This window comes from Rana temporaria, chromosome 5 (genome assembly GCF_905171775.1).
Source record: "Rana temporaria chromosome 5, aRanTem1.1, whole genome shotgun sequence".
In the NCBI taxonomy this organism is placed as follows: domain Eukaryota; kingdom Metazoa; phylum Chordata; class Amphibia; order Anura; family Ranidae; genus Rana; species Rana temporaria.
The window spans coordinates 79279630-79306154 of NC_053493.1; the positions used below are offsets into that span (position 1 = coordinate 79279630).

General features: G+C 40.2%; 1 protein-coding gene across 6 annotated transcripts in view; it reads left to right on the plus strand.

The window, feature by feature from the left end:
* Positions 1-10442, plus strand: part of PRKAG2 (protein kinase AMP-activated non-catalytic subunit gamma 2) — a 389724-nt gene extending 379282 nt beyond the window's left edge. For all 6 annotated transcript variants that reach the window (XM_040352741.1, XM_040352744.1, XM_040352742.1 and 3 more), the window contains 3 exons: positions 345-491; positions 2283-2376; positions 6658-10442. In XM_040352741.1, coding sequence (XP_040208675.1) covers positions 345-491; positions 2283-2376; positions 6658-6689 — 273 coding nt within the window. In that variant the 3' untranslated portion in view covers positions 6690-10442. The remainder of the gene's footprint in view (positions 1-344; positions 492-2282; positions 2377-6657) is intronic.
* Positions 10443-26525: the final 16083 nt, after the last annotated feature.

Genomic DNA, 26525 nt, shown 5'->3' on the forward strand with positions numbered 1-26525 from the left:
AATGCATCAACTGCAACCTGCATAAGCGTGAACCAGGTCTTAGACCATTCAGGCAGTAGATTGTGGTAAGTGACCGAGGAAAGGCAAATCTTTCATCACCTGCTGTTCTGTGATCTGTATCCACCCACAGTCTGATCACTGAACATACATCTATGCTCCAGAATTGTTTGGAGTTTTCTGTACTTGAAAGGGACCTGTCATATTTGGCGACTGAGCTGCATATCCACCAGGATGGTCAGTTTTTCCCAGACTTGTCTGTTTAATCTTTGGGGCTCTTTCCCTCTATTGTTGTCTCCTTGTAATTAACCATACTTTTGATTGACAGATACATAATTCATTTTCAGAACCTTGCTGCTGAAAAAACATATAATAATTTAGACATCACAGTGACACAGGCACTTGAACACCGCTCACAGTATTTTGAAGGCGTAGTAAAATGCAGTAAACCGGAAACACTGGAGACTATTGTGGATCGAATAGTGAAAGCAGAGGTAAGAAGCTGGCAAGAAGCACCTGTATCAGAATTATTGTTTAATGCCATTTCTAAAGATTTGAGTAGGTTGAAATATTAACTGGATTATTATTTATTTCATGTTAATCAAGTAAATGTTTTCTTGTATCCATTTCCACTGTGACTAGATTGAGCATCTCTGCCAATAGTCAGCCACATAATGGCTTTTCGAACAGCTGATTCTGGGCTTAGTTTTAACATAAGCCTCCTGCGTCGGAGACACCATGATCGAACATCTGTATAACTGACCCATAGACTTTTTTTTTGGGGGGGGGGGGGGGTTGGGACCAGCGCTGAGAGTATCAGTAGGCTTCTGTTACCTATGAATTTATATAGACTACAGTATGTATGTCCTGAATGGGTATCTTGAGCTGGATTATGGCCATTCCCCCTTCCTTCATGAGAGCCTGTCCAGCTGCTAGTGGGACAATTATTCTTTCTTTATGTAGACCTGGGTGTTCAGTGTCTTTCCAAACTGTCTTCCAGGTAGTAAATGTCAACTGGGATATATGTAAGGTTGCCCCCAGCATAGTGAAGCTTGGACCTGCCCCCCCCCCCCCCTCACCACTGCATCGGTCAGTTAGACCATCTGTTACAAAAAAGGGCCAAACAGGGAGGCCCAGTAGGTGGCAGGATTGCAGGGCAAAAATCTCTATATTTATAGTTGGAGTCAAATCTTGCAATGAATATATACTGCTCATACAGCATATCTGTATATATGGCTATATTGACATACAATTTTCATTTCATTTTAGATTGTCCTGATTTGTGACAGGTTCACTTTTAAATAATAAAAGATAATTCATAGTTTCCAAACTGGTTGATATCCATTTTTTACTATGTATGCAAAAATTAGTTTTACAAATTAAACTGTAATATCAGGTGCACCCATGTCTCACTATTCACACAGTTGATTACCTTGAGAGTACAGCAGAAGTGGTTTACTTTTAGACCTTCTCTCACTAAAACTCGGTAGGGCCCCTTTTAGATGGGGGAGGGTTGTTTTTGTAAAACTAAACTATTGAGTTCTGTAAACAACAAGCTTTTTTTCAACTTGAACTCTTCTTGTTTTAAAGTAACATGGGGCTTCATTTGTAACAAATGCTTAAAGCGGGAGTTCACCCATAAAACATTTTTTACCCTTAGATTGATGCTCATTTTGTCTAGGGGAATCGGCTAGTTGTTTTAAAATCGAAGCTGTACTTACCGTTGTAGAGAGCGATCTTCTCCGCCGCTTCCGGGTATGGGCTGCGGGACTGGGCGTTCCTATTTTGATTGACAGCTTTCTGACAGGCTTCCGACGGTCACATCCATCGCGTCACGAGTAGCCGAAAGAAGCCGAACGTCGGTGCGGCTCTATACTGCGCCTGCTCACCGACGTTCGGCTACTTTCGGAAAATCGTGACGCGATGGATGCGATCGTCGGAAGACTGTCAATCAAAATAGGAACGCCCAGTCCCGCAGCCCATACCCGGAAGCGGCGGAGAAGATCGCTCTCTACAACGGTAAGTACAGCTTCGATTTTGAAACAACTAGCCGATTCCCCTAGACAAAATGAGCATCAATCTAAGGTTAACATTTTTTTATTTCCGGGTGAACCTCCACTTTAAAATGAATTGTGTTTATTATTCATTATGAAAACAGATGAGATTCTCATTTACTGGTGCATATTTATATTTTTTAATGTATTTTTTTTCTGATTTGATTTTTTATCTGATTTGTGCATTTAAACCTGCAAACAGTATTCATGGTTGTTTTATGTTGCTTGTAGGTGCATAGATTGGTAGTTGTGGATGAAGCAGATAGTATTGTTGGAATTATCTCTCTGTCAGATATTCTACAAGCACTAGTGTTGTCTCCTGCAGGTAAATATGGAAATCATTTCTCACATTAATAAGGTTAGAACAAATGTTTGTTTTTTGCCTCCAGAAAAAAAAGAAATTTATTTGTACATGAATAATTAAGTATAAATTTGCTATACATATTTGCTGTATTGGGACTCATTCACACGTGTGTCAATACCCTGTGTTTATGTAGTATTTTATCAGCATTTTTAAAGCATCATAACCACCCTTTAGTGCCTGCCATGTGTATTACAATGGCACCACACAGTGCTGTTCCCACATGAGCAGTAGTGTTGTGTTGTGTCATGTTAAATATTAAGCAGCATGTTGCTTTTATGGGGCATCAACGCTGGTCAGCCGTGTCCATGGACTTCAATAGTAATGCTCTATAAATTACCTGTAGCATTTAGAGCTTGTTGAAGCATTTATAAAGTGTTAGCTGGGAATTGGGTGAGAGACGGAAGAAGTTCCTATATCCCAGAATTTCAGAGAATTCACAAAAATGTCTCATCGCAGCACAATCTAACCACGCCTCAAAGTAGATCATTTCCTCTACATCACTTCCTCTTTAACACATTCATGGGCATTTATCAAGCATTCTTGAAGCTTTTTCAACGATTCACAAATACAACTAAAACATAATCGATCAACTAAATCATAAACACTTCATAAATGTGTGTGTGTGTGTGTGTGTGTATATATATATATATATATATATATATATATATATATATATATATATAAAAAGCAGGTGTTCTGGGAAATTATGTATTGTATTTACTGCAAGTGCACCTCTTGAGTTATTGGTGTACTCTACGCCTGAGAATTTCGAATTTTTCTTGTTTGCGATTCTATATTTTGATGTCAATATTTCTTATATACGTTTTTCAAATTTCCTATTGCAGCAATTCAACGGAAATCCTTTCCACATAAAATCAGTTTAAACCCAACAACAAAGAGAAGTCCATTATCATTAGATAACTATTTGTTTAAGGTCTCTCTTAACCATATGGTGAGGTGGGTCAAGCCTTCTCAAAGACTTTCACTGAGAGAGAAGTGTAGGGAAGCACGGTCATTGTGCAGTGCTAATATGCAGAAAGCAGAGCTTGCATATGTAGTGAATAAATATTACCGCCCCTATATAGTTACAATAGATGGCATCATTTTCAAACTATACACAGAAAAAAGGTTTATAAAAAAAAAAATCGGAAATGATTCGCATAATATGATCATATATATTTAAATGTGAGCAGACCATTATTTCTCTTTAAAGTATATTGTAGTTTAGCACTTTTTTTAGATGTGGTGGCTGAATTGTTTTTCTTTCTCATGGGGATGCTGCCAGTAATACACTTCCTGTCGTAAGCTGACCACTAGGACAGGACTAGCGGATGAGTGACCTTCTGCAATACCCTGTTTTCCTGAAAGTAAGACCTACCCTGAAAATAAGACCTAGCGTTATTTTCCAGGATGGCTAAAATATAAGCCCTACCCTGAAAATAAGCCCGAGTTGAAAATGATTGCAAAATCCTATAATCCACTCTATTACAGTAGTATATATTGTACAATGTGGTTGTTTCTGTAATATAAATCCAGGGAAGAGAGCTCCGGCGGGTCACAGAAACGCAGAGCGGCGCTAAAACGAACGTATTTGGCACAATTATTTTGCAAAAAAAAACACACATTGTACATTATATAGTTACATAGTTAGTCAGGTTGAAAAAAGACACAAGTCAATCCAGTTCAACCAAAAAATAAATAAAAAATAATAGCAATAATAATATCATACAATCCCATGTACCCAATTCTATACCCACAGTTGATCCAGATATACTACTGTAATAGAGTGAACTATAGGATTTTGTATGCATTTTCACTCAGTTCACACTGGGGATTCCTGACAGGCAGGGAGGGAGAGGGAGAGAGAAGACGGTGCTTTGCATGGTAAGACCTACCCTGAAAATAAGCCCTACTGTGTCTTTTGTTGCCAAAATCAATGTAAGACCCGGGCTTATTTTCGGGGAAACACGGTAGTTATACAGTATATTTAAAATATTTCTCTGTATGCTACTAGATTGCAGTCCGTACTTAAACCGAGTAGCTCATCTATCAAAATATATTCTAATAATAGCGCTATAAACATCCAAAGGGATACAGCAATGTGTGGCTAATCCCCACTCCACACAGTCTGTATGTATGAAAGTCCATTTATAAGTGTTCTCTAACTCCACTATATGACAAAAATCCCAATCGGATGCAACAAATTTTCACTAGTGTGTCTTCCCAACTCTGTAGAACTGATTCTCGCCTTTTTTCTAAAGACCTAAAATAATTTAGTATAGTAAACTTTTATATACCCATTAAGGGTTTACTATCCTCCAAGAGTGACGCTACAGTGAAGTCTAAAAGTGATTGTAAACTGTTTTGTTATGTTTTTGGGGTTGTATTCGATATGTGCAAAGAGAAATCACACAAATACTTAGAAGTATAACGTTTATTAAAAGTAATGACAGATGCAGATAAAGAAAATGTAACAAGAATACTTGACTAAAGATGCTGTTTTGCCACGGAGTCTTTCCCCCCCCCCCCTCCCATAAAGGTGTGGCCAGGTAATCAGACCGGACGCTTGCATGATGCAGCTCTGGAGACGAGACTGAGGTCTTGTATACTTTGGCTGTGATAGTATAGGACTTGAATGTAAGGAAATGGTCACCCCACCCTCAGAGCAGTATGACCGTCTAAAGAAAATGGCACATTCCTGAAAGGTGCGGGCTGGCTTGTCCATATGTCAGTTTACAATCACATTCCTATCGCACAAGTCATTCAAGTAATCAGAAAAACCAAGATTCCTTCTTTTTTTTTTTTTTTTTAACCTTATTGCCTAGAAATCATTAAGGTAACAAAAAAATAAAAAGCACCTACCTTAACCACTTTAAGCTTCTCCCATATTTCTTAAAGAAAGGGAATACATAGCAGTACATGGTGTAAAATCTTATACAATATTTTATGTAAAGAAGTGTACAAAAACATGCTTGCACAATTTGGTGTACCTGCTAGTTGCACAGGAAACATTTGTAATTAATGGATTGATGGGCACGATGTGTGTGTGTGTGTGTGTGTGCGCACTAGATTGTGTCTTTTTTTTGTATACTTTTGTTCTTGGGTTCAGTTATCCTCTAAAGGGAATGTATAGTAAGATGCATACATACAGTTTCCCACACTTTTTTTTAAATGAAAATGCATGCAAACAAACCAAATAATTCATTTGTAAATATGTATTAGTACTGTGCAGCTAGTGTGACTTTTCTGACTTCATAATAAAGTACTATTTACCTGGCTATACATTCCCTTGTGTAAGGCAAATCATTTATTAAAACTTTTAATGTCACTCCACATACTGATGTTTTGAAATAACTCTAAAGCATTGTGCACCTGACTCTCCATCGGCCTAATCTGCTTGCGTTGCAATGGCAGTAAACTCTAAGTGCAGATAGGGCTGCAACTAACGATTATTTTCATAATCTATTAGTTGGCCGATTGTTTCGATTAATCGGATAATAGCCTTAAAAAAAAAAAAAATACCATCTTTACATTTTTTTGGGCTCAATTTGTTGTTGGGCAGATTACAAAACACAAATTGCCGCAGAAAACACATTACATGCTTTTCTCCAGCTTCTCCATTGAAGTATATTGAACCAAACAAAATGGCACCGTTTTGCGTTAAAAAGTCCTTGCCCTTTCCAAATACGCAGCAGCTGAAAAAAAATCATGGACGTGAACGTGTCCCATAGGAAAACATGTAAATGAACTGTAGTGTGCTTCTGCAAAAAGCACCAAAAAACAGAGGTGTGAACCCAGGCCTGAGATGTTTAGTAACATAATGGGGTAAAGAAAAAAAAGTACAAAAAGAGCAAATAATCGCTACTGTAAGGGGCTAATTTTTTTACTGTGGGACAGTGAAAGTAATATTTACAGTAGCGATTTGCTTTTTTGTACTATTAAAGGGCTTATTTTAGTTGTTTTAACCCCATTATGTTACTGGCCGATTAATAGATTATGAAAATTGTAATCGATTAATTTCATAATCGATTAATTGTTGATTAATCGATTAGTTGTTTCGGCCCGAGATAGGAGTAAACCTTTCCACAATGCAATAAAAAATCTCCATCGCCATATAGAACGAAGTTCAGCATCGTCTCACCACCCTCTTTCATAGCATTTTTTACTATTGCAGGCTAGATGTTTCATTTTTGCACCCCTGTGATTTTGTTTGTTTTACGGTAATTTGCCTTTGTGTTGCAGGTGCCAAAAGGAAGGAGAGTGAAGCAGACTGAATTCACCTGAATTTACAGTCTTTTGTTACAACATTTTTCTCCGGAAGAACTTGAATGATGTTTTCATGTCAAAGCTTTGCCTCAGAAACATTCATTGCAATAGCTGAGCAGAAGATTGCTTTGGAGAATGTGTGAAATAATGGAAGGGAAAGGCATGTTGGCTTCCTTTTTATTTAGCTCTTTCTCCGTGTCATCTTGGGAAGGAAGAATAGCGTGGCGAAAAAAAGCACTGTTAAATGGTTAATTTTCTTTTTCTTTAGTTTGACATATCAAAATAGAGATACTTGGCCTACTTTCAAAATTCCTGACTTTTTTGGCAATTATTTATGTTAAGGTATGGTCCTGGGCTATTGTGCAATGTTCTACGTAATGCAGGATCCACCAGTAAGTGTGCTGGATGGATTGTGAAAAGCTGTGCACTGTATTGAATGTGAAAGACTCTGAAATCCAGGTTACTCTTAATTTACTGTTGTAGGGGCACAACATGCTTTGCTGATGGTTCCATACCATACCAAACCTTACTTTGCTATGTGTCAAGCCCTAGGCTAGGCTCTTTGATTTACATGTGTTAATCCTATGTATAATATTTGAAGAGCCTGGCTTGCCACACCACACATTTGGAAAGAATACCTGGTCTGTAGGACCATAAAGAATGTTAAGTTAATTTTGTCTAGGTTACCAAAATGAAAATATTACTAGGTAGCACACTAGCTTTATTAACAAAAAATTAAATATATATATATACTGATTAAATTTAAAGGTTCCCATTGTTTTCCCTCAACCTCTAAAAATGCAGGTTTCCTGGCTAACAATGTTGATCCAAGGACTTGAGTTCTTCTAAGACACTGACCTGAAGTAAAAGATGCAAATCAGTACATCTGACTCTATTACTTTTCCAATGTGCATACTAGTTTTCTTGGCCGTCACCATTTTTCTCCAAGAACAGGATTACTTAAAAGATCAAATTGAATTAATCCTTTGATTTATTGCACACCTTTTTGGGATGATGGATCTCCCCCCTACCCCAGTCATTGCCAGACGAGGTGTAATTTGGTTTTTGCTGTGTTCTGCAAATATATTCTTGAGGACTGTTCGGTGGAGGTGAGGTGACACAACCACTTGAAATAGTCACAGTAGAGAAATAGGAGCTCTTTCCTGAAGGGGAACAAATTTCGCCAAACACCTAGGCTGTACTGAATGCCCATTTTGGGTGGACTTGACCTTTAAAAGATACCACATCTAAGGTTATAGGTTACTTACATTTGCAGTAACTAAGGCTCAATACATTTAGGTGACAAGCTTAATTACTGGCACCTGTAAACTGGATAATTTAGGTTTTTATTTTTGCCTTTACCACTTCACGTTTTACTTCTTGATCAATATAGATTTCATGTGACCAATTTGCAGGCACATTGCCTTGCACACACCAACACCAGCAAAGCCAATTATCAGCCCCAAAGAATTGGCATAACTGGGCCTTGACAACATTTTGGTTGAGTTTTTTTTTTACAAATGCACAAGAAAGCATAACAGAAAGTTTTTGGAATCAAAGATATCTAAAGCAACTTTTTTTTTTTGGGGGGGGGGGGTTGCGTGTTCTCTAGCAGCACACAATAGGATTTTTTTTCCTGGCATTGCATGACATAGTTTTAAGCAATGCGCCCAGTTTGTGTATTGCCTGAAAATATTCTGTAATGGGTTATTCTAGAGGGGAATCAGAATTTCTCATTAAAATGTAAAGAGATTTGCCAATTGTTGGTAAACGTCAGGCAAGAGGATAAGAGGATGCCTATCATTTTCCCCTAATGTATGAACAGTGGGGAAGGAACTACTTCCTGCGCATGCACTACACTCATGTCATGGCCAAGTTAGGTTGTACCTTTTGAGATTACTCCAGCACTCTCTAGATGCTCCACATTGGGAAATAAAATGTAAATTTCAGCTCTTTTCGATGCATCTGCCCATCTATGGTAGGTATTTCTATCTCAAATATTCCAGTGACGAACATGGTAATGAACATTTCTGGGCAAGATCAAACAAAACAAAGCTTCAAGTACAGAAAAATCTTGTTTGTCAGAATATTGGTGTACTACTAACTTCCTGTTTAAACTAAGAATACATTGCCTTTGCAGCAAAATGTTGTCTGCTGTGTGTTTGAGCCCTGCCAAGTTCTCTTTTGTTGGGCAATAAAAATATATCCACCCTTTATCTCCATAACACTAGTGCAAGGTGTTTTGTGACCGGCAGGGGTGAACTCTGACGGCACTATTATTGTGGACTGTTCGGTGGAGGTGAGGTGACACAACCACTTGAAATAGTCACAGTAGAGAAATAGCCTGCCGGTCACAAAACACCTTGCACTTGTGTTATGGAGATAAAGGGTGGATATATTTATTGCCCGACAAAAGAGAACTTGGCAGGGCTCAAACACACAGCAGACAACATTTTGCTGCACTGCTTTAGATTTCAGTGCAGCAGAGGTATTGTGATTCGCATTTCAAACAGGACGTTAAGAGTGTATTTCTAGTGGGATTAATGGGCATTTTTCAGTACTTGCAGCATTTTATAGGGAAAAACATTGGAGAAAGTTTAAATTTATTGTAGACATGTACTGAATATGCTATTGTGGGTGGGTTTTTTTGCCCAGGCATACACTTTACATTTTCTCAATTTATTTGAACTCGCTCATGACCCCTGTATCATTAAGCTTACCACTCTACCTGTGGGATTGCTAAACCCAACAACACTGAACCTTGCTGTATCTACTACCACAATATACAATAACCAATGCTTATTCATTGTTCATGCATCCCATGAACTAGCAGGGTTCAGTTGTCTCAGTACTACCACCCCTCACATGTTTCTCTCATTAACTAATTTTAAAGTGCATTGCTATGTGCCCCTTAACTTCGAATGTATGGGGTACAATGCTGCTACCACTGTATTCCTTAACTCTGTTTAAATAAAATACCAAAAAAAATTCTATACATTTTCTCAAACCTCTCCCCATTTTGCAGTAATGCAAAACAGTTGGCTCTACTTCACTACACAGAACATGTTAAACAGTGCTAAATAACTCAAGATCTTAGAAAGGATTGGAACTTTTAATGGCTTCTTATGCAAATCAGGTTCTGTTTTTGGTTTATTGGCCCTTAACATGACCATTGTCTGATATTAAAGGTTTTTCTATTTATGTCCTACAACTGAAACCCATATGTATGAGACACTGAACAACAATACGTTTATTTATTTTTTACTTTTACGTTTTAAACGTTTTCACCAGGTTGGTGAATAATAAATAAATTCACCATATCAATAAAAAGTTGATTGTTTAAAAAAAGTGCACATTTTTCCAATTGTTTTATCTTTGTGAATAATGTGTGGCTGGATAAAAATACTCATCTATCCTTGAATTGTCTTGCAGCTTGCTACAAAATAATACTGTACTGTAATGTAAATAAGTAGTTATTGAAGATACAAAGTGCCACAGAAACTTATCTATATATAAATATATTTTTTGCATAAACTGTAAAATCATATTTGTAAAATATAAAATTTCTTTTTTTTTTCTTTTGTAAAGATTAATTTTCCATTTTTGCTTTCACATAGTTTGCGAAGGGTTTGTTAATGTCACTGCAAAGAAAAGGCAAAATACTGGTCAACTTCAAAAATATTATAGGATGGCATAATGTTCTGCAATCAAAAGGTGCACACTTTTACACAGGACAATAAAATGATTTGTCGTCTGCTGTATTTTTACTTTGGATTGATTAAGTAATATTACTTATGGAAAATTGATATTAATATATATATTAATAGACAAAGTTTTAAGAAAAATGGGCATGCAACTGTCATTGACCTCTATAGGCTAAGCTGACTGGCTGCGGGATGAAACTACAGATTTTCTGTTTAATATGGCTGGTCAGGAAAATGGCAATTAGCTGGTTATTATTCAGATTAGAAGAGGTGTTCTTCCAAAGCAAGTAGCAAAAACTAACCATTGTTACCATGCTGGAACCAATTTTTTACTCGGTCTTGCTCATGGCCTCATGGTGCACCCAATTACACAGCATATCAGACTCATCCAAAGGATAGTTTTTATTCGGCAGGTTGGTTAAAGCAGAACATGTGATTCCACTTTTTGGTTAGCTCAATAAATTACAATTCTAGTTTTTCAAAATACCTCTTTGCAACAAATATTTTTTGACAAAAAAAGTCACTCAAAGATTTTAAACTTTCTTTTAGGGAACCCCCGCACACTAATACCATAGCACTAATGTAGCCACACTGCAGTGCACCCCCAATGCACATACACTTTTTTCTTATAAAATCCATTAAGGTATCCTGCCCGCCTACCCAAAATTACAGGGCTGTCATAAAGCAGGGTAATGCGTCGTGTTGGCGCACCTCAGTTGATGCAAACCATCGTATTGGTATTGTTTACACGGTAAGCACTGTAAAGCTGACCATAGATCGATCAAAATTGGGCTGGTTCCGCAGGATCCATGTGTGGCTTCTTGGGAATGTGTGGTCAATGGGCTTCAGCCACTGATCATTATATCCTGACAAGGGTGAGTCCCATGCTGTCAGAACGCAGTGTCTCAGCAGGGAGGATTCCTTTACCCAGTGGCTGATCAAAAAGAAAAGTGTAATCTATGGCCAACTTAAGTCAGTCTGGTTTTACTGCATTTTACAATTCTGTGAATCTAAGAAATGGAGCTTGCTGATCAGGAAAGACAGCACAGAGATTACTTCATTAATGAGCTGCTTTGCTCTTGAGTCGGAGTTATTACAAAGCTATATGCTTTCACTGCACTGGAGAAAGGTAAATGGCCAGAATCCATCCATGCATGGATAGATGTGTGGATTAGAAAACTGGCTATATATATATATATATATATATATATATATATATAGGTGGTTTGCACATAAGTGCTATGGGCCAGATTCACGTAGAAGTGCGGCGGCGTAACGTATCGTAGATACGTTACACCGCCGCAAGTTTTCATCGCAAGTGCCTGATTCACAAAGCACTTGCAATGAAAACCTACGCCGGCGGCCTCCGGCGTAAGCCCGCGTAATTCAAAGGGGCGTGTGCCATTTAAATTAGGCGCGCTCCGGCACCGGACCTACTGCGCATGCTCCCTTTTGAATTTCCTGCCGGGCTTTGCGCGAAGTGAGGTCATTTTTTCGAGCGGCGACGTGCGTAGCGTACTTCCGTATTCCCGGACGTCTTACGCAAGAAGGAAACATTTTTACATTTTGACACGGGAACGACGGCCATACTTTATACAGCACATACGTGTGCTGTGTAAAGTTAGGGCACCAAAAACGACGACTAACTTTGCGATGGGAAACTAGACTAGCAGCGACGTAGCGAACGCGAAAAACCGTCGTGGATCGCCGTAACTCCTAATTTGCATACCCGACGCTGGTTTACGACGCAAACTCCCCCCAGTGGCGGCCGCGGTATTGCATCCTAAGATCCGACAGTGTAAAACAATTACACCTGTCGGATCTAATGCCGCATACAGATGGTCGTTTTTTGTGATGAAAAAAAATGACGTTTTTGAAAACGTCATTTAAAATGATAGTGTGTGGGGAAAATGTCGTTTTTTATGTCTTCAGAAAAACGACCAAAAAAAAAATTCGAACATGCTTGAATTTTTTGTGTCGTTTTTGAAAATGTCATTTTTTGTGTCAATGAAAATGATAGTGTGTGGGCAAAACAACGTTTTTAAACCCGCACATGCCCAGAAGCAAGTTTTGAGACGGGAGGTAAAACTACCATTCATAATGGAGTAAGCACATTCATCACGCTGTAACAGACAAAAAAGCACGAATCATCTTTTACTAACAAGTAACCAGCTAAAAGCAGCCTCAAGGCGAATAGAACTTCCCCTTTAGAGTGCCGTCACTTTGTTCATCATTTTTCAAAATGATGGTGTGTATGCTACATCGTTTTTGAAAATGAAGTTTCAAAAATGTCGTTTTTTTTCATCACTTCAAACGTCATTTTTTTTTCATCACAAAAAACGATCGTCTGTATGCGGCATAAGGGCTATCTATGCGTAACTGATTCTATGAATCAGTCGAGTAGATACTCTGAGAGATACGACGGAGTATCTGAGATACTCCGTCGTATCTCTTTTGTGAATCTGGGCCTATGTAAATAGCTCTTACACTTAAACTAGGATATAATTTTGACAAATTAAAGAAATCTGCCGCAGGATAACTTTTCTTTTTTTTTTTTTTTTTCCCTAAGAGCAGGATCACTTTTATCATGCTGAATTACTTTGACTGCATTTGAACTGAACTTGAATTAGTTGCAGAACTACCAATTTTTCACTTTTGTTTAATTTATCGAAAAGCACAGTTCCTGAGAAAGATGACTATATACACAAACCGTTGAAGTTGGCACCAAACTGGCAGGAAGTCACTGCTTAACAATTTTACATGAGAGCTTTTTCTGCCATTGTTTCATGTTTGCCACAATGACAGATGAGAGTATCTCTGAAACAATGCATCCCATGTGACGGGATCAAATTGTTTACTTCCCATGGATTACCACCCATTTATATATTGATCATCAGCTCAATTTTGGAGAGTCACTATCATTAAAAAGAAAAAAAAAAAAAAAAACACTGAAACCTGCCGTAGGACATGGCACTAAACCAGTGGTTCTCAACTACTCTCCTCAGGACCCACTAACGGGCCAGGTTTGCGAACTGGCCTACCGTCACAGTAATGCAGCCTTAAAGTTTGACTTTTATCTGGCAGCCTTGGCTAGATTAATCCTAGTCTTGCCCTATGCCCAACTGCAGTTGGTGATGGATAGGTTATTGAGATTTTTAAACACCAAGAGTGAGGGGTTGGGAGGAGAAGGAAGAGAACGAATGTTATTACCTGTTTTTTTTGTGTGTGTGTGTATATAAAGGTACTTGGACTAATCATATCCGAAAGCTAAAACAGAATGTTTCTTACTGTTCTATCAGATATAGTACCGAGTGCTAGTTCACAAGTTGTTTGGATAATGTTGACTGTCTTACATGAGTTGTGACCTGCTGATGTTGGATATATATTTTTGTACGGCTGTAGAGTCACTTCATGCATTGCCTCAATAAAAAATGTTTTGATTAAAAAAAAAAACAGGCCAGGTTTACAAGATAAACGGAAATGCATCACAGGTGATATAATTTGCTGCTCAGTGATTGCAGTATTCTAGTCTGCATATTCCCAAGGTAATACTTACAATTTGGCCTGTTAGTGGGTCCTGAAGACAAGAGTTGAGAACCAATGCACTAAACCCTAATCCTGGTTTACAGTATGTTAGCAGGTACACTTTGTGTAAGGGCAGTGAACTCCACATGCCATATCTATTTTCTTTTGCCCTATGGCGAACGGAGCGCAAATTAACAAAAGGCACATATACCTAAAGCAAAAACACATAATGCAAATCCACACTGCAAAGTTTTCAAATTAAAATGTTTTTAAAGAGCAAGATTAATTTCCTCAAAACGCTGGCACTTTAGTGTTTATAAAAAAAATGTGGTGTAGTAGTGAACATGCTATGACATTATATTTATTATCAGGCTGTCCTGCTTCTTTTTTTTTCTCTAGCTGCATAAAATATCACCAGCAGACTGTAATGCTAGTAACAGCAGTAGGATGTTTGTTCACCACTAACAGAGTAAGGTTTTGAAGCCACTATGCACCGCTTCCTTGGGTACCAAGCTCATTTATGCCTAAGGAAGGGGTCCATAGCATCTCTGATACATTGCTCTTTTAGGTGGTGAGTAAACGTCCTGCTGCCTATACTAGCATTATGGTGTGCTGGTGATACTTCATGGTTTGGAAAAGTACCATCTGAGTGTTGGAATTTTTTTTTTCTTCTTCTTCTTCTTCTTCTATTAAGTCACTATTGCTTTCCGAGTTGGCGCCAAGCCACTAAAATACATGGCCCAAATGCTGCATGCAATGTTCATTGAGCATGAACATGTCTACTGAGCAGTTTATCTTGGTATGCCATTTGGCACTGAAACCTTTTCCTAGCACCCTTTTACCACCCGTGTAACTTTTCTTATGGCTTTGTTTGGAAAAAGTGTGTCTTTTGGAAGGGGTAACCATAAGTAATTGAATTTACCAGTATTTAAAAGCCTTCATCATTCTTTACTACAAGAATGTGTTCAAACCGGTAAATGTCTAAAGATGTAGTACCTGATTCTTTTTTGGCAGGCCTGCCTGGTACCCATAAAGTTAACAATGAAATCTATAGTTTCCTTCTCATGTTCACTGAGTCTGTAACAACAAGTGATAAAAATGTGCTGCCATGTGAAGGCCTACTGGCCCTACTAAACTTTGAGGAGCATGACCAATGAGAAATGTGTAGTGGAATCTTGGCAATGTCTGTTCTATATACAGTTTTTTTAAAATTACATTTCCATTCTTAGGGCCAGTTCACGTCACATGATGGTATGCAGCAAAAACATGTATGCAGAAAAGCATATGGACTGTGTTTCTATGGCGTGAACTGGCCCTCGGGTCAGTGGTTGCTCCTTTGTGCATGGACAGCTGATGAACGATTAGTGAATTAATTTCTAGATCTCAAGAATTTCTGATTCGTTTGATTCAGCTAACTATATGTATATCGATTGGTTCATTCGGCAGGGAATCAGAATCCATGCATCACAATTTCCTAAGTTCATGAATGGCAAATCAAAAAGTGGTAGAACTAACGACTTTTTGCTATTTCATCATTACGAATTCAATCTTTGGACCAGTATTTTTCTTTTGCTTTTTTTTTTCCTTCAAATTTCTAGAAACTGGCAACAAAGAATCTCTCCCTCCTAAAGTAAAACTATAGGCAATACTTTTTTATTTATTTTTTCATTTTGGATAGACTAAGGGAGGGTTATAACTCATCTACGGTTTAGTGACCCTTTAACCTTCACTTCCTGCCCCATAGCTGAAACAGGAAGCAAGAGAAAATCCCTGAAAATTAAGGGAATCTCCTGGGGGTCACCCAAAATTTGGGATTTTGTTTTACTTTCAATGATAATGATAAACAGGACAAGGAGAGGGTGAATCACCCCCCCTTATGGGGACACAGCAATAAAAACTGACTGGTGTTCTAATCCCTCTAACCAAAATTTGCCTTTTGGTTATATTATCTACACAGGGCTCTCTTCTGTCATTTACTCAGCTGATCGACCGGTTCCAACCATAAATCAAAGGTCGGGACCCGCTGATCGGCTTGTGTCGTAGCAAACGCGCACCTCCTACCCAGGGATGAAAATCGCACATATATATGATCTTGCGTAGCCGAGCACCATTGTAGCAGTAAATCTACAGGAAGCGGCCAGCGAGTGGTTAAAGTGCAGCTGTACCTTTCCATATAAGCCCATTTCTACATGAGGTAGAATACAAAACGTAAAAGCTTATATACAATGAGGTTTCCTTCTACACTGTCCTGCTTTTGGCTGTGCCAGGCAATGTTTATTTTCTATTTCTTCATGTGGCTGCTGTGCTCCAGCATGCAGGCACATATACAGTACATGCTCCATAGAGGGTAGATCAAACTTGGCTATCCTGTTTTTCGCTATGAAGAGTATTTACTGCCTGCGCTCTGGAGTACAAGCTCTGCAAAGAAATTTGAAAGCATCTGCCTGGAACAGCCAAAAGCCACACGGCGTAGAGGGGGACTCCGCTCCATCTGAGGTCTAATGTTTTGTATAGTATTCTAGGGGGGTGGGGGGGACACATAGTGATATTTTTCTATAAAGGTACAGCTTTCCTTTAAACCACACAGAATTGACAGAGATATTAACAAATTGGAAGAGCATTATGTATATAACCTGTGTATGTTCTACATCAGTATTAGTATGTTAATAGAGTATTTATAATACATATGCAAGCATGTACTGTACAGCATAACCTATACTGCGAAAAATGAAAATCTTGTTTTACAAATGAAAATTTAGCACTTTAATTAGTAAACTGTAAATTGCTTTAAAATTTGTTATACATACAAGTACTGAACCTGAGAACTTACTGTAAAATGAGATATTTGATTGTACAGGTGAACATTTATTGGGTTTGGTAACAGTAATTTCAAAATGAATATTTGTTATGTGCTATATACCTTTTCATATGTATATACAATAGATGCAAATGTTCTTGTTCAAGATTGTTAAGAAAAAAAAAAAACAGTGATGGCTTTTTAATGAGGTTTTTGTTAATAAAACATACCCATGTTTTATTACAAAATATGGTTTTATATAGTGTTTTTATTGTATTAATATAATGGATATTACCAAAGTATCATTGAGAGGTTTCACAAAAATGCACCACACACCTCTTTATATAAACATAACATATGCACGGACTTCAGATCCTGAGCAGGGGTGTCTGCAGGACTTACAGTACAGTGCATGCTTGGTAAAGGAAAAAGTTCAGTTATATTTGCTAGGGTAGTAAGAAAAGGCAGTGCAGAGCTATGGCGTGTGTGGTATGTAACAGTATAAAAGTGCAGGGTAGTCAGTGAGCAGTATGTACTGGCAGGGCAGCCAGTGTTCAATATTGTGGAAGGGTAGTCTGTGAGCAGTATGTACTAGCAGGGCAGTCAGCAGTATGTTGTGGAAGGGTAGTCTGTGAGCAGTATGTACTAGCAGGGCAGTCAGCAGTATGTTGTGGAAGGATAGTCAGTGAGGAATATGTACTAGCAGGGCAGTCAGCAGTATTTTGTGGAAGGGTAGTCAGTGAGGAATATGTACTGGCAGGGCAGTCAGTGATCAGTGTTGTGGTAGGATAGTTGATGAGGAGTATGTTGTGCTGGGTAGTCAGTGAGCAGTATGTCGTGGAAGGGGTCCATAGACCGCAAGTTTACATCCCCTGAAATTGCGGTAAAATCTTGTGACTTTTAAGTCACGGTAGTGTGAAAGGGGCCTTACTGCCAGTGCTCTGAGCATTCTTCCAATGTCTGAGTGAAGGTGACACACTTAGGATTAGTTTAGGGAGCCTGCAAGTCCATATATTGACTGCCCCCAAGAATTTTGACAATCTAAACTTCTGCCACTTTTGGAAGTTATAGGGCAGGGGTCTCCAAAGTTTCTAAATGAGGGGCCAATTTACTACCCTGCAGTCTTTAGGGGGGCCAGACTTGGGAGTAGAAAAGGTTCCGACTTCAGTGGGGAAAAAAGCAAATATGTAATCACTCACAGTGCTGCCCTTTATAATTCATGCAGTGTCTAAAACAGTATCAAAAATAAAATTCATATAATTGTTCAGTCTGTAGTGAAGTTGTGCAATGTTCTTCCAAAACGAGACGTGCCAAAGTCATTGTGCGGTGCTTCCCTCCTGTATTCCCACACTCACCAATAGTTGTGGACTACATATACTGTAGAGAGTCAAATGCGCCTATGTGATGAATCTGATGGGATTGTTGGGACTTGTATTCCCTTTGATCAAATCGCTCCTCCACTGCATCGCCAGGAATCAGAAGGTTGGTGTATTCGCACATAAAATAAGGAATGGCAAGAGGGGCCCACATAGTTCAATTCTGTTTTACTGTGTAAATATAAAAATGTATTTAAAGCCAAACTCCTGGCAAAAACAATATTGGGGCATAGGTACCAAGACTGTACTTCTATAGATGTATGTTCCACTCATGGCCTATGCTTCATACCTGAAAACTGTTAGATTCATGCAACCCTTAATAATGAAAGCACTGAACTTCTGCTGCTGAATATGGAGCACAGAGATCGCAGCAAATCGCTCACTCTGCAGCTCCTCCATTCATATAAAGTCGTGTATTCTTTTCAAAGAAGACAATGTTTTCTGTGATTGGACAAGGGGAGACTGTGCCATTTATATGCCCCTTGTCCAATCACAGAACACCTTTTACTTTTTGAAAAGAATACAAGCTATATATATAGAGAGAGAGAGAGAGAAAAAAAAAAAACAGAGCGACTACAGAGCTAGTGACTCGCTGTACTTCAACCCCTATTCTCAGCCTCAGTGGCAGAAGTTCACTGCTTACATTACTATCAGGGAGTGCATGAATCTAATAGATTTTAGATATGAAGCAGCAGCCACAAGTAGGACACACATTGGTACCTAGCTAAAGCTCAAATATGGTTCTTGCTCAGGGTTCAACTTTTACATACAGATTGACTTTCAAGAGCTAGCCGGCTTTGTTCTTTCTGAAAAGGTGAATTCTCTTATACCGAGAAGAGGAAATCCAGAAACAATGAGCGCGTAGCCCTTCCCCTTAAAAATATTTCCGATTATGAGATAAGTTACACTCCATGTCTTTGTTGAGAAAGATTCAATATCAAATGGAATATTTATTATTTGCAGAGTCTGGCATAAATTGAAGGGAAAGATCCAGTTATAATTTGTAAATGGATTGCTGAATAATTTATTTAGCATCACCTTTCTTCTACATTATGGTTTTGACAAACATTTGGGGCCTGCTCACATTATATTAATATATAATATTAATAATAATATATTAATGCCTGTTACTGCAATGCACATCTGTATTATAGTGTGCCCCAATTCCCAGATGCATAGGTTCTATTCATTGCATTGCCTTGGAAATAATTGTACAGGATATACTGTATGTTTTACATCTGTAGTCATACAAGAAGAAAAATTGCAAAACAACCATTTTGAAACACCAACAGTTTTTATTATATCCACAAATGAGAGATTTCAACGTGTTTCGTAGGTCAGAGAATCCCCCTTCATCAGGGCTTTAAAAATGTATCAAAGTGTCTAATAGACTAAAAGCACATCAAAGCTTCTGGACAAATACAGTCTCAGCCACTGTACAAAACAGTGAATGTTCCTGACATTAGGAGCAGAGCAGTGTACCTGTATGTTTCGTATCGGCGGGTGTTACAGAAAAATCTGGCACTTGTCCCACGCACGTATACCTGTGCTCCACTCCCCTACCAATGTTTGTTTATCAGAGACTTTGGAAACACTGGGTGCCTCTAGGAATAAGGGGGTATATGACCTTATATTAGGATGCCGTGCTCAGTCAATCAGCAGGCCATAACAATGTCATGTGGGCAAAGGAACAGGTCAATGACCCTGTCTAAGCGCCAACATTGAGCGACATGGAGCTTATACAGCTTTAGTCCCAAGACTTGGACAGACAAACAGAGTATGTGAATGAATGTGTACAAGGAGGGTAAGTATAGGAGCTTTCAAGAGACCCTATCACCTCAATTTGAATGAGCAAAGAGACAGATTCCATTTAAAGGTTTGTTTTTTTATTTTCTAAATAGGTTCATTTAAGCTAGTTCATTGTTGGTTCACTTACCTTTTCCTTTGATTTCCCTTCTAAAAAAATTTTGTCTGAATTTCTCACTTCCTGTTCCTACTCTGTAAGCTTGCCCCCATCATCCGAGCCCTTCTGGCTGGGGGTTAGTCAGCGTGCTCGCCCCCTCCCTTGGGACTACATCCCTGCAGGAGACGCTGTGCACAAATATACTCTATATGAGCAGGTGGAAGAACTTTTTGCTCACAGTAAACTGAATGAGGTAATTACTATATCATAGCAGCTCAGTCATTATACCAATAATAAAGATAACCCAACAAGGAGCATTGTACCAATACCACTGAATAATCCCACAGTTGCTCCTCTGCAATCAATAGTCAATAAAAGTCTTAAGAGGAGCTACTCCTAACTGCTAGTAACTTACATCAGGTTTCCTGGCTCCTGACTTGCAACCTTTAGTCAGCTAATTGGTGGGGCCCAGTCTTTAAGGTGGTGCACATCTGTACCATCCCTTTAAATTCTACATGCAGGGATTTTGAAACTACTAGGTAGACAGGCAGTCTTCCAAATCAAACACATCAGTGGCCACTCACCAGTCTTGGTAACATAGAAAACCTTGGTATGGACATCTAGTCTTGTCCGCAATCTCTCAGGTTCAGCTGTCAGGGTACTCTGGTCCTTAGCACTCCGGTCCTCATTCTGCCACTGGGCACAAAGATGCACACTGCTCTGGTTCCTGCACAGCCAGAAAGCTCTTAATTTCCACAAGACCAGGAAAATTCAATCCTCTCCTCCCATGCCTCTCTTTCTGGGGATTGTAGTCCATCTGTAAGGGATATTGAGTGCAGGTATTTCATGGCAGCAGGGATGAACAGTTCAGTGCAGCTGTACTTAGGAAACTGTAATCAGATTGATGTGATATGGGGCATGTTTAGATTTTGCAGTAAATGTGTTGGTACAATGAGTGCACGTCAGACAGGAGCTATCGTTAAGGGCCTGGTAGCCCACTTTTATTACGTAAAATTAAAGTAAGGTTTACAAACATGGATTTCCCATGCAGGGGTCTTCAACAAACAGAAAGCTTATCTAGCTGCATTTCAGCAGCTTTTCATGCTCCCTTAGCCTTTGTTGCAACACCTCACTGCCCAAGCCCACTCCTGGCCTCCAAACAGGGTTCTCCAGCCCCCCTCTGGGCTTGCTCACTCTTTCAGAAACTTCCAGACTTCCTTCAGCTCCAATGGACTCGCTAGCTGCCTCAGCTTTCTCAACCACCTCACCCCTCTCTTGGCCTCCCAGGCCCGTGTAGCTGTCCTGACTCTCCCAGTACTTTGGGCAAGAAGTCCCCCTCACAAGGGATACAGTCTGTGGTAGGAACACCCAGCTCTCCCGACAGCAGCAACTGTCCTGAGCCATGCTCAGATCTGGCTTATATAGATCCTGCACACCTGTTCCCTCAGCAACTAGCAAAGCCTGGACACAGGACTGAAGGTTTCATCCCGCCCAAGACACTTTGGAACCTTCAAACTCCCGACCCTGATCCATAACTACCAAATCCAGAGAAAACAAAGAGCACAACTTTCTGCATTCACCATAAACATTCCCAGATTTTCAAACTGCACCCTTTTTTATACCCATCAACATAGTGGTAAGGTCTCACATCATATCTCCCAACTTTTTGAGATGGGAACGAGGGACACCTATCATCAAAAGTATGCAGGCATAGGACACACACCCAGCCACGCCCCCTTAAAGGAGAATTGTACCAAAAAAATTATTGTTTAAACCCAAAAGTGCTTTTTCTATCACTACTATTCCTTTATATTGGCTTTTGGAATTTAAAAATGCAGCAATTTAGATATTGGATGAAAGGTTTAGCACTGGCAAACACTTTTTGATAGATAAAAAGTTCATTTTATATACAGCCATATAGTTCAGACCAAAATGAGGAGCATAGAGGGACAGAGGGACTTTGTTCCAAATGAGGGACAGTCCCTCGGGATCAGGGACACTTGGGAGCTTTGCTCACACTATCACACTGAGCATGATTAAAATAAAGTTTAATGTACACCAACAAACTATAAGCAAAGCAAATGAGAAAAATAAACGTGAAAGTGAAGCAAAACCAAACCAACAACCCTAACTATCCAAAATATATACAGTAGTCCCACGCAGTACTGACTAATAGTGTTCCTTCTAAATATGTGCACAAGTATCATAAACTGCAATAAGGAAATCAAAAAGGTAACATGAATAAAGCAAAGTAATGAAAAAAACAAATTGTCTTTGTGTATTCCTTTTTATATATCTGTCACTTATTTCACACATATATCTTAACTAAACTAAAGAAGTTTCATCACAGATCATTTAATAAAAAAATGAAAGTATGTAACTTGATATAAAAAATGGTAGTCAAATGTTTTTTAAGAACAGTGTGCCCTCTGCTGGTCAGCTAGGGTTAGTAGATGCCAAGTTAAAAGGGAACGTAAAATCTTTTCAATGCATTTTCAAATTTTTCCTTCTTTAGACAGGCTCTGCTTCCTGTTGTGCATTGTTATAGAATGGTTATGCTTTTTCATGATGCAAGTCTACAAGTCAACTATATATATATATATATATATATATACACACACACACACACACACACACTATCACCTGACATTCTCTGAATGGTGCCTGTACTGATTAAGCCACCCCCTGTGGTTACCATCGGCACAGGACCCAGAAGACAGCATGGATCACTGTATTAGCGGTGGCTTTCACAGGGGATCCGCCAGATATAGAATATAGATTCTGGGATCCGCCAGATATAGAATATGTAAAGCCTAACTAAACCTAAATGAAGCGTGTCCCCGCGCTGAATGAACTGCGCATGCGCCGTCCCTAAATTTCCCGCCGTGCATTGCAAGTCTAACTATACGCCGCAAAACACCAGCTTTAACTATACGCCGGAAAAAGCCGACTAGAGACGACGTAAGAGAATGCGACGGCCGCGCGTACGTTCGTGGATCGCCGGAAATAGCTAATTTGCATACTTGACGCGGAAAACGACGAGAACTCCACCCAGCGGATGCCAAAGTATTGCATCTAAGATCCGAAGGCGTACGAAGCCATACGCCTGTTGGATCTAACCCAGATGCCGTTGTATCTTGGTTTGAGGATTCAAACCAAAGATACGACGCAGGAAATTTGAAAGTACGCCGGCGTATCAGTAGATACGCCGACGTACTCGCTCTGTGGATCTGCCCCAAGGTTTTTTTTGATGCCCCAAACATTGGAAAGGGGATTCATCAGTGAAAATGACTTTAGGCCAGTCCTCAGCAGTCCAATTCCTGTACCTTTTGCTGAATATCAGACTGTCCCTGATGTTTTTCCTGGACAGAAGTGGCTTGTTTGCTGCCCTTGCTTCGTCACATATGGCGACCCATCACATTTGGCTAGACGCTACAGTGCGTATGCGCAATGCCGACCTTATGCGTTCCAACATTTTTATGACAAAACTGAGAAATAGAGAGCATTAGATATGAAGCACGTCCAACACTGTGAACAAACTGTTGGACGTGCTTCATATCTAATACTCTCTATTTCTCTGTTTTGTCGTAAAAATGTTTGAATGCATATGGAGTTGTCGCGCATGCGCACTCCAGTGGGTAGCCAAATGTGATGGGTCGCCATATGTGACGAAACATCCTTCTTGACACCAGGCCATCCTCCAAAAGTCTTCGCCTCACTATGCATGTAGATGCGCTCACACCCGCCTGCTGCCATTCATGAGCAACCTCTGCCCTGATCCCACACATGAAACAACTGTAGGAGACGGCCTTTGCTGGACTTTCTTGGGCGCCCTGAAGCCTTCTTCACAAATGCAGTGGAAATGTTTTTTATGGGATTAAGTTCATTTTCATCACAAAGAGGTACTTTGCAATTAATTGCAATTCATCTGATCACTCTTTATAACATTCTGAAGTATATGCAAATCATCATCCTAAAAACTGTGGGCCAGATTCTCGTAGATCGGCGTATCTTTTTTCCGGCGTAGCGTATCCTATTTACGCCACGCCTCCGCAACTTAGACGGGCAAGTGCTGTATTCTCAAAGCACTTGCTCCATAAGTTGCGGCGGCGTAGCGTAAATAGGCCGGCTTAAGCCCGCCTAATTCAAATCTGGAACAGGGGGGCGTGTTTTATGTAAATGTTATGTGACCCGACGTGATTGAAGTTTTTCACGAACGGCGCATGCGCCGTCTGTGGAATATCCCAGTGTGCCCTGCTCCAAATACGCCACAAGGACGTATTGGTTTCGACATGAACGTAAATGACGTCCAGCCCCATTCACGGACGACTTACGCAAACGATGTAAAATATTCAAAATTCAACACGGGAACGACGTCCATACTTAACATTGGTACGCCGCATGTACGCCACCATATAGCAGGGGTAACTTTACGCCGGGAAAAGCCTAACGTATCTGTACTGCGTCGGCCGGGCGTACGTTCGTGAATTAGCGTATCTAGCTGATTTACATATTTCTAGGTGTAAATCAGCGTACACGCCCCTAGCGGCCAGCGTAAATATGCAGTTAAGATCCGACGGCGTAAGAGACTTACGCCGGTCGGATCTAATAGAAATCTATGCGTAACTGATTCTATGAATCAGGCGCATAGATACGACCACGCAACTCAGAGTTACGACGGCGTATCCGAAGATACGCCGTCGTAACTCTGTTGTGAATCCGGGCCTGTGGCGGCAGGCTCTGTGAAAATGAAAATTTGTGTCATTCTCAAAACTTTTGGCCACAGCTGTAGCTGTAAACAAATCAGTCAAAGGCCCCTGGAACCAGAGTGCAGAGATTGTAGTTTGAAAAAACAAAACAGGGTTGTTAGTTTGTTTTGCGCTCCTGTGACTCGTTTTCAGCAGAGAGCTGAAGTCCGCTCTCTGCTGACGTCACAGAAGACGGTCCAGGCACCGAATCGTCACAACCATGGAAGAATCTGGATCTGTCAGATCCCTGGACCGATCTGGTATATTCCTAATGACACCCTAAGCCCTGGATCACACCAGTGCGGTATTAAAGTTGTGCGACTTTAAATCAGTACAATTTTGTGTGCAGCTTTCAATGCAAGTCACACTGAAATTGCACAGAATTAGTGCAGGAACCTTTTTTAACCACTTGCCGCCCGTCAATGACAGATTGACGGCGGCAAAGTGGTTGCTAGTTCCTGACTGGACGTCATATGACGTTGTCAGGATATTGACCCGCTGCGCGCCCGCAATCGTTTTTTGCGGGGTGTCAGTCTGACACCCTGCAACACCGATCTCGGTAAAGAGTCTCTAACAGAGACACTTTACCACGTGATCAGCCGTGTCCAATCACGGCTGATCACGATGTAAACAGGAAGAGCCGTTGATGGCTCTTCCTCACTCGCGTCTGACAGACGCGAGTAGAGGAGAGCCGATTGGCGGCTCTCCTGACAGGGCGGGTTCGCGCTGATTGTTTATCAGCGCAGCCCCCCCTCGGATCGCCACACTGGACCATCAGGGAAGCCCACCCTGGACCACCAGAAAAAAAAAAAAGGGGCAAAAAATATATATATAAATACAAAAAAAAGATGCCAATCAGTGCCCACAAATGGGCACTGATTGGCAACATGGATCCATCAGTGCCACCCCTCAGTGTCCATCAGTGCCACCCCACAGTGTCCATCAGTGCCACCCCACAGTGCCAATCCATGCCCAGTGCCCGCCCATCTGTGCCACCCATAAGTACCCATCAGTGCCACCCATAAGTACCCATCAGTGCCACCCATGAGTGCCCATATGTGCCACCTATGAGTGCCCAGTGCCGCCTATGAGTGCCCATCAGTGCCGCCTATGAGTGCCCATCAGTGCCGCATACCAGCGCCCATCAGTGCCGCATACCAGCGCCGCCTATCAGTGCCACCTCATCCGTGCCCATCAGTACTACCTTATCGGTGCCCATCAGTGCCACCTCATCGGTGACCATCAGTGCAGCCATATCAGTGCCCGTAATTGAAAGAGAAAACGTACTTATTTACAAAAAAATTAACAGAAAAAAATAAAAACATTATTTTTTTTCAAAATTTTCAGTCTTTATTTAGTTGTTGCGGAAAAAAAAATCGCAGAGGTGATCAAACACCACCAAAAGAAAGCTCTATTTGTGGGGAAAAAGGGACGCCAATTTTGTTTGGGTACAGTGTAGCATGACCGCGCAATTGTCATTCAAAGTGCGACATGGCTGAAAGCTGAAAATTGGCTTGGGCGGGAAGGTGCGTAAGTGCCTGGTATGGAAGTGGTTTAAGTCGCACTGAAAACTTGAGTGGCAGCAATTTGAACGGTTCCATTCCCACAAATGGGGTGCGACTTTGAACTGTCGAGTCACATGAAGTCGCACTGGTGTGATCCATTGCTTAGAATGCAGATTGTGTGCGTTTGTCTGCATCTTATCGCATGTTACCGCTGTACAATGCAATCCAGTGCATTTTTGAAAAGTAGTGCATTACTTCTTGTCATTGCCAACTAGAATTTAATTAA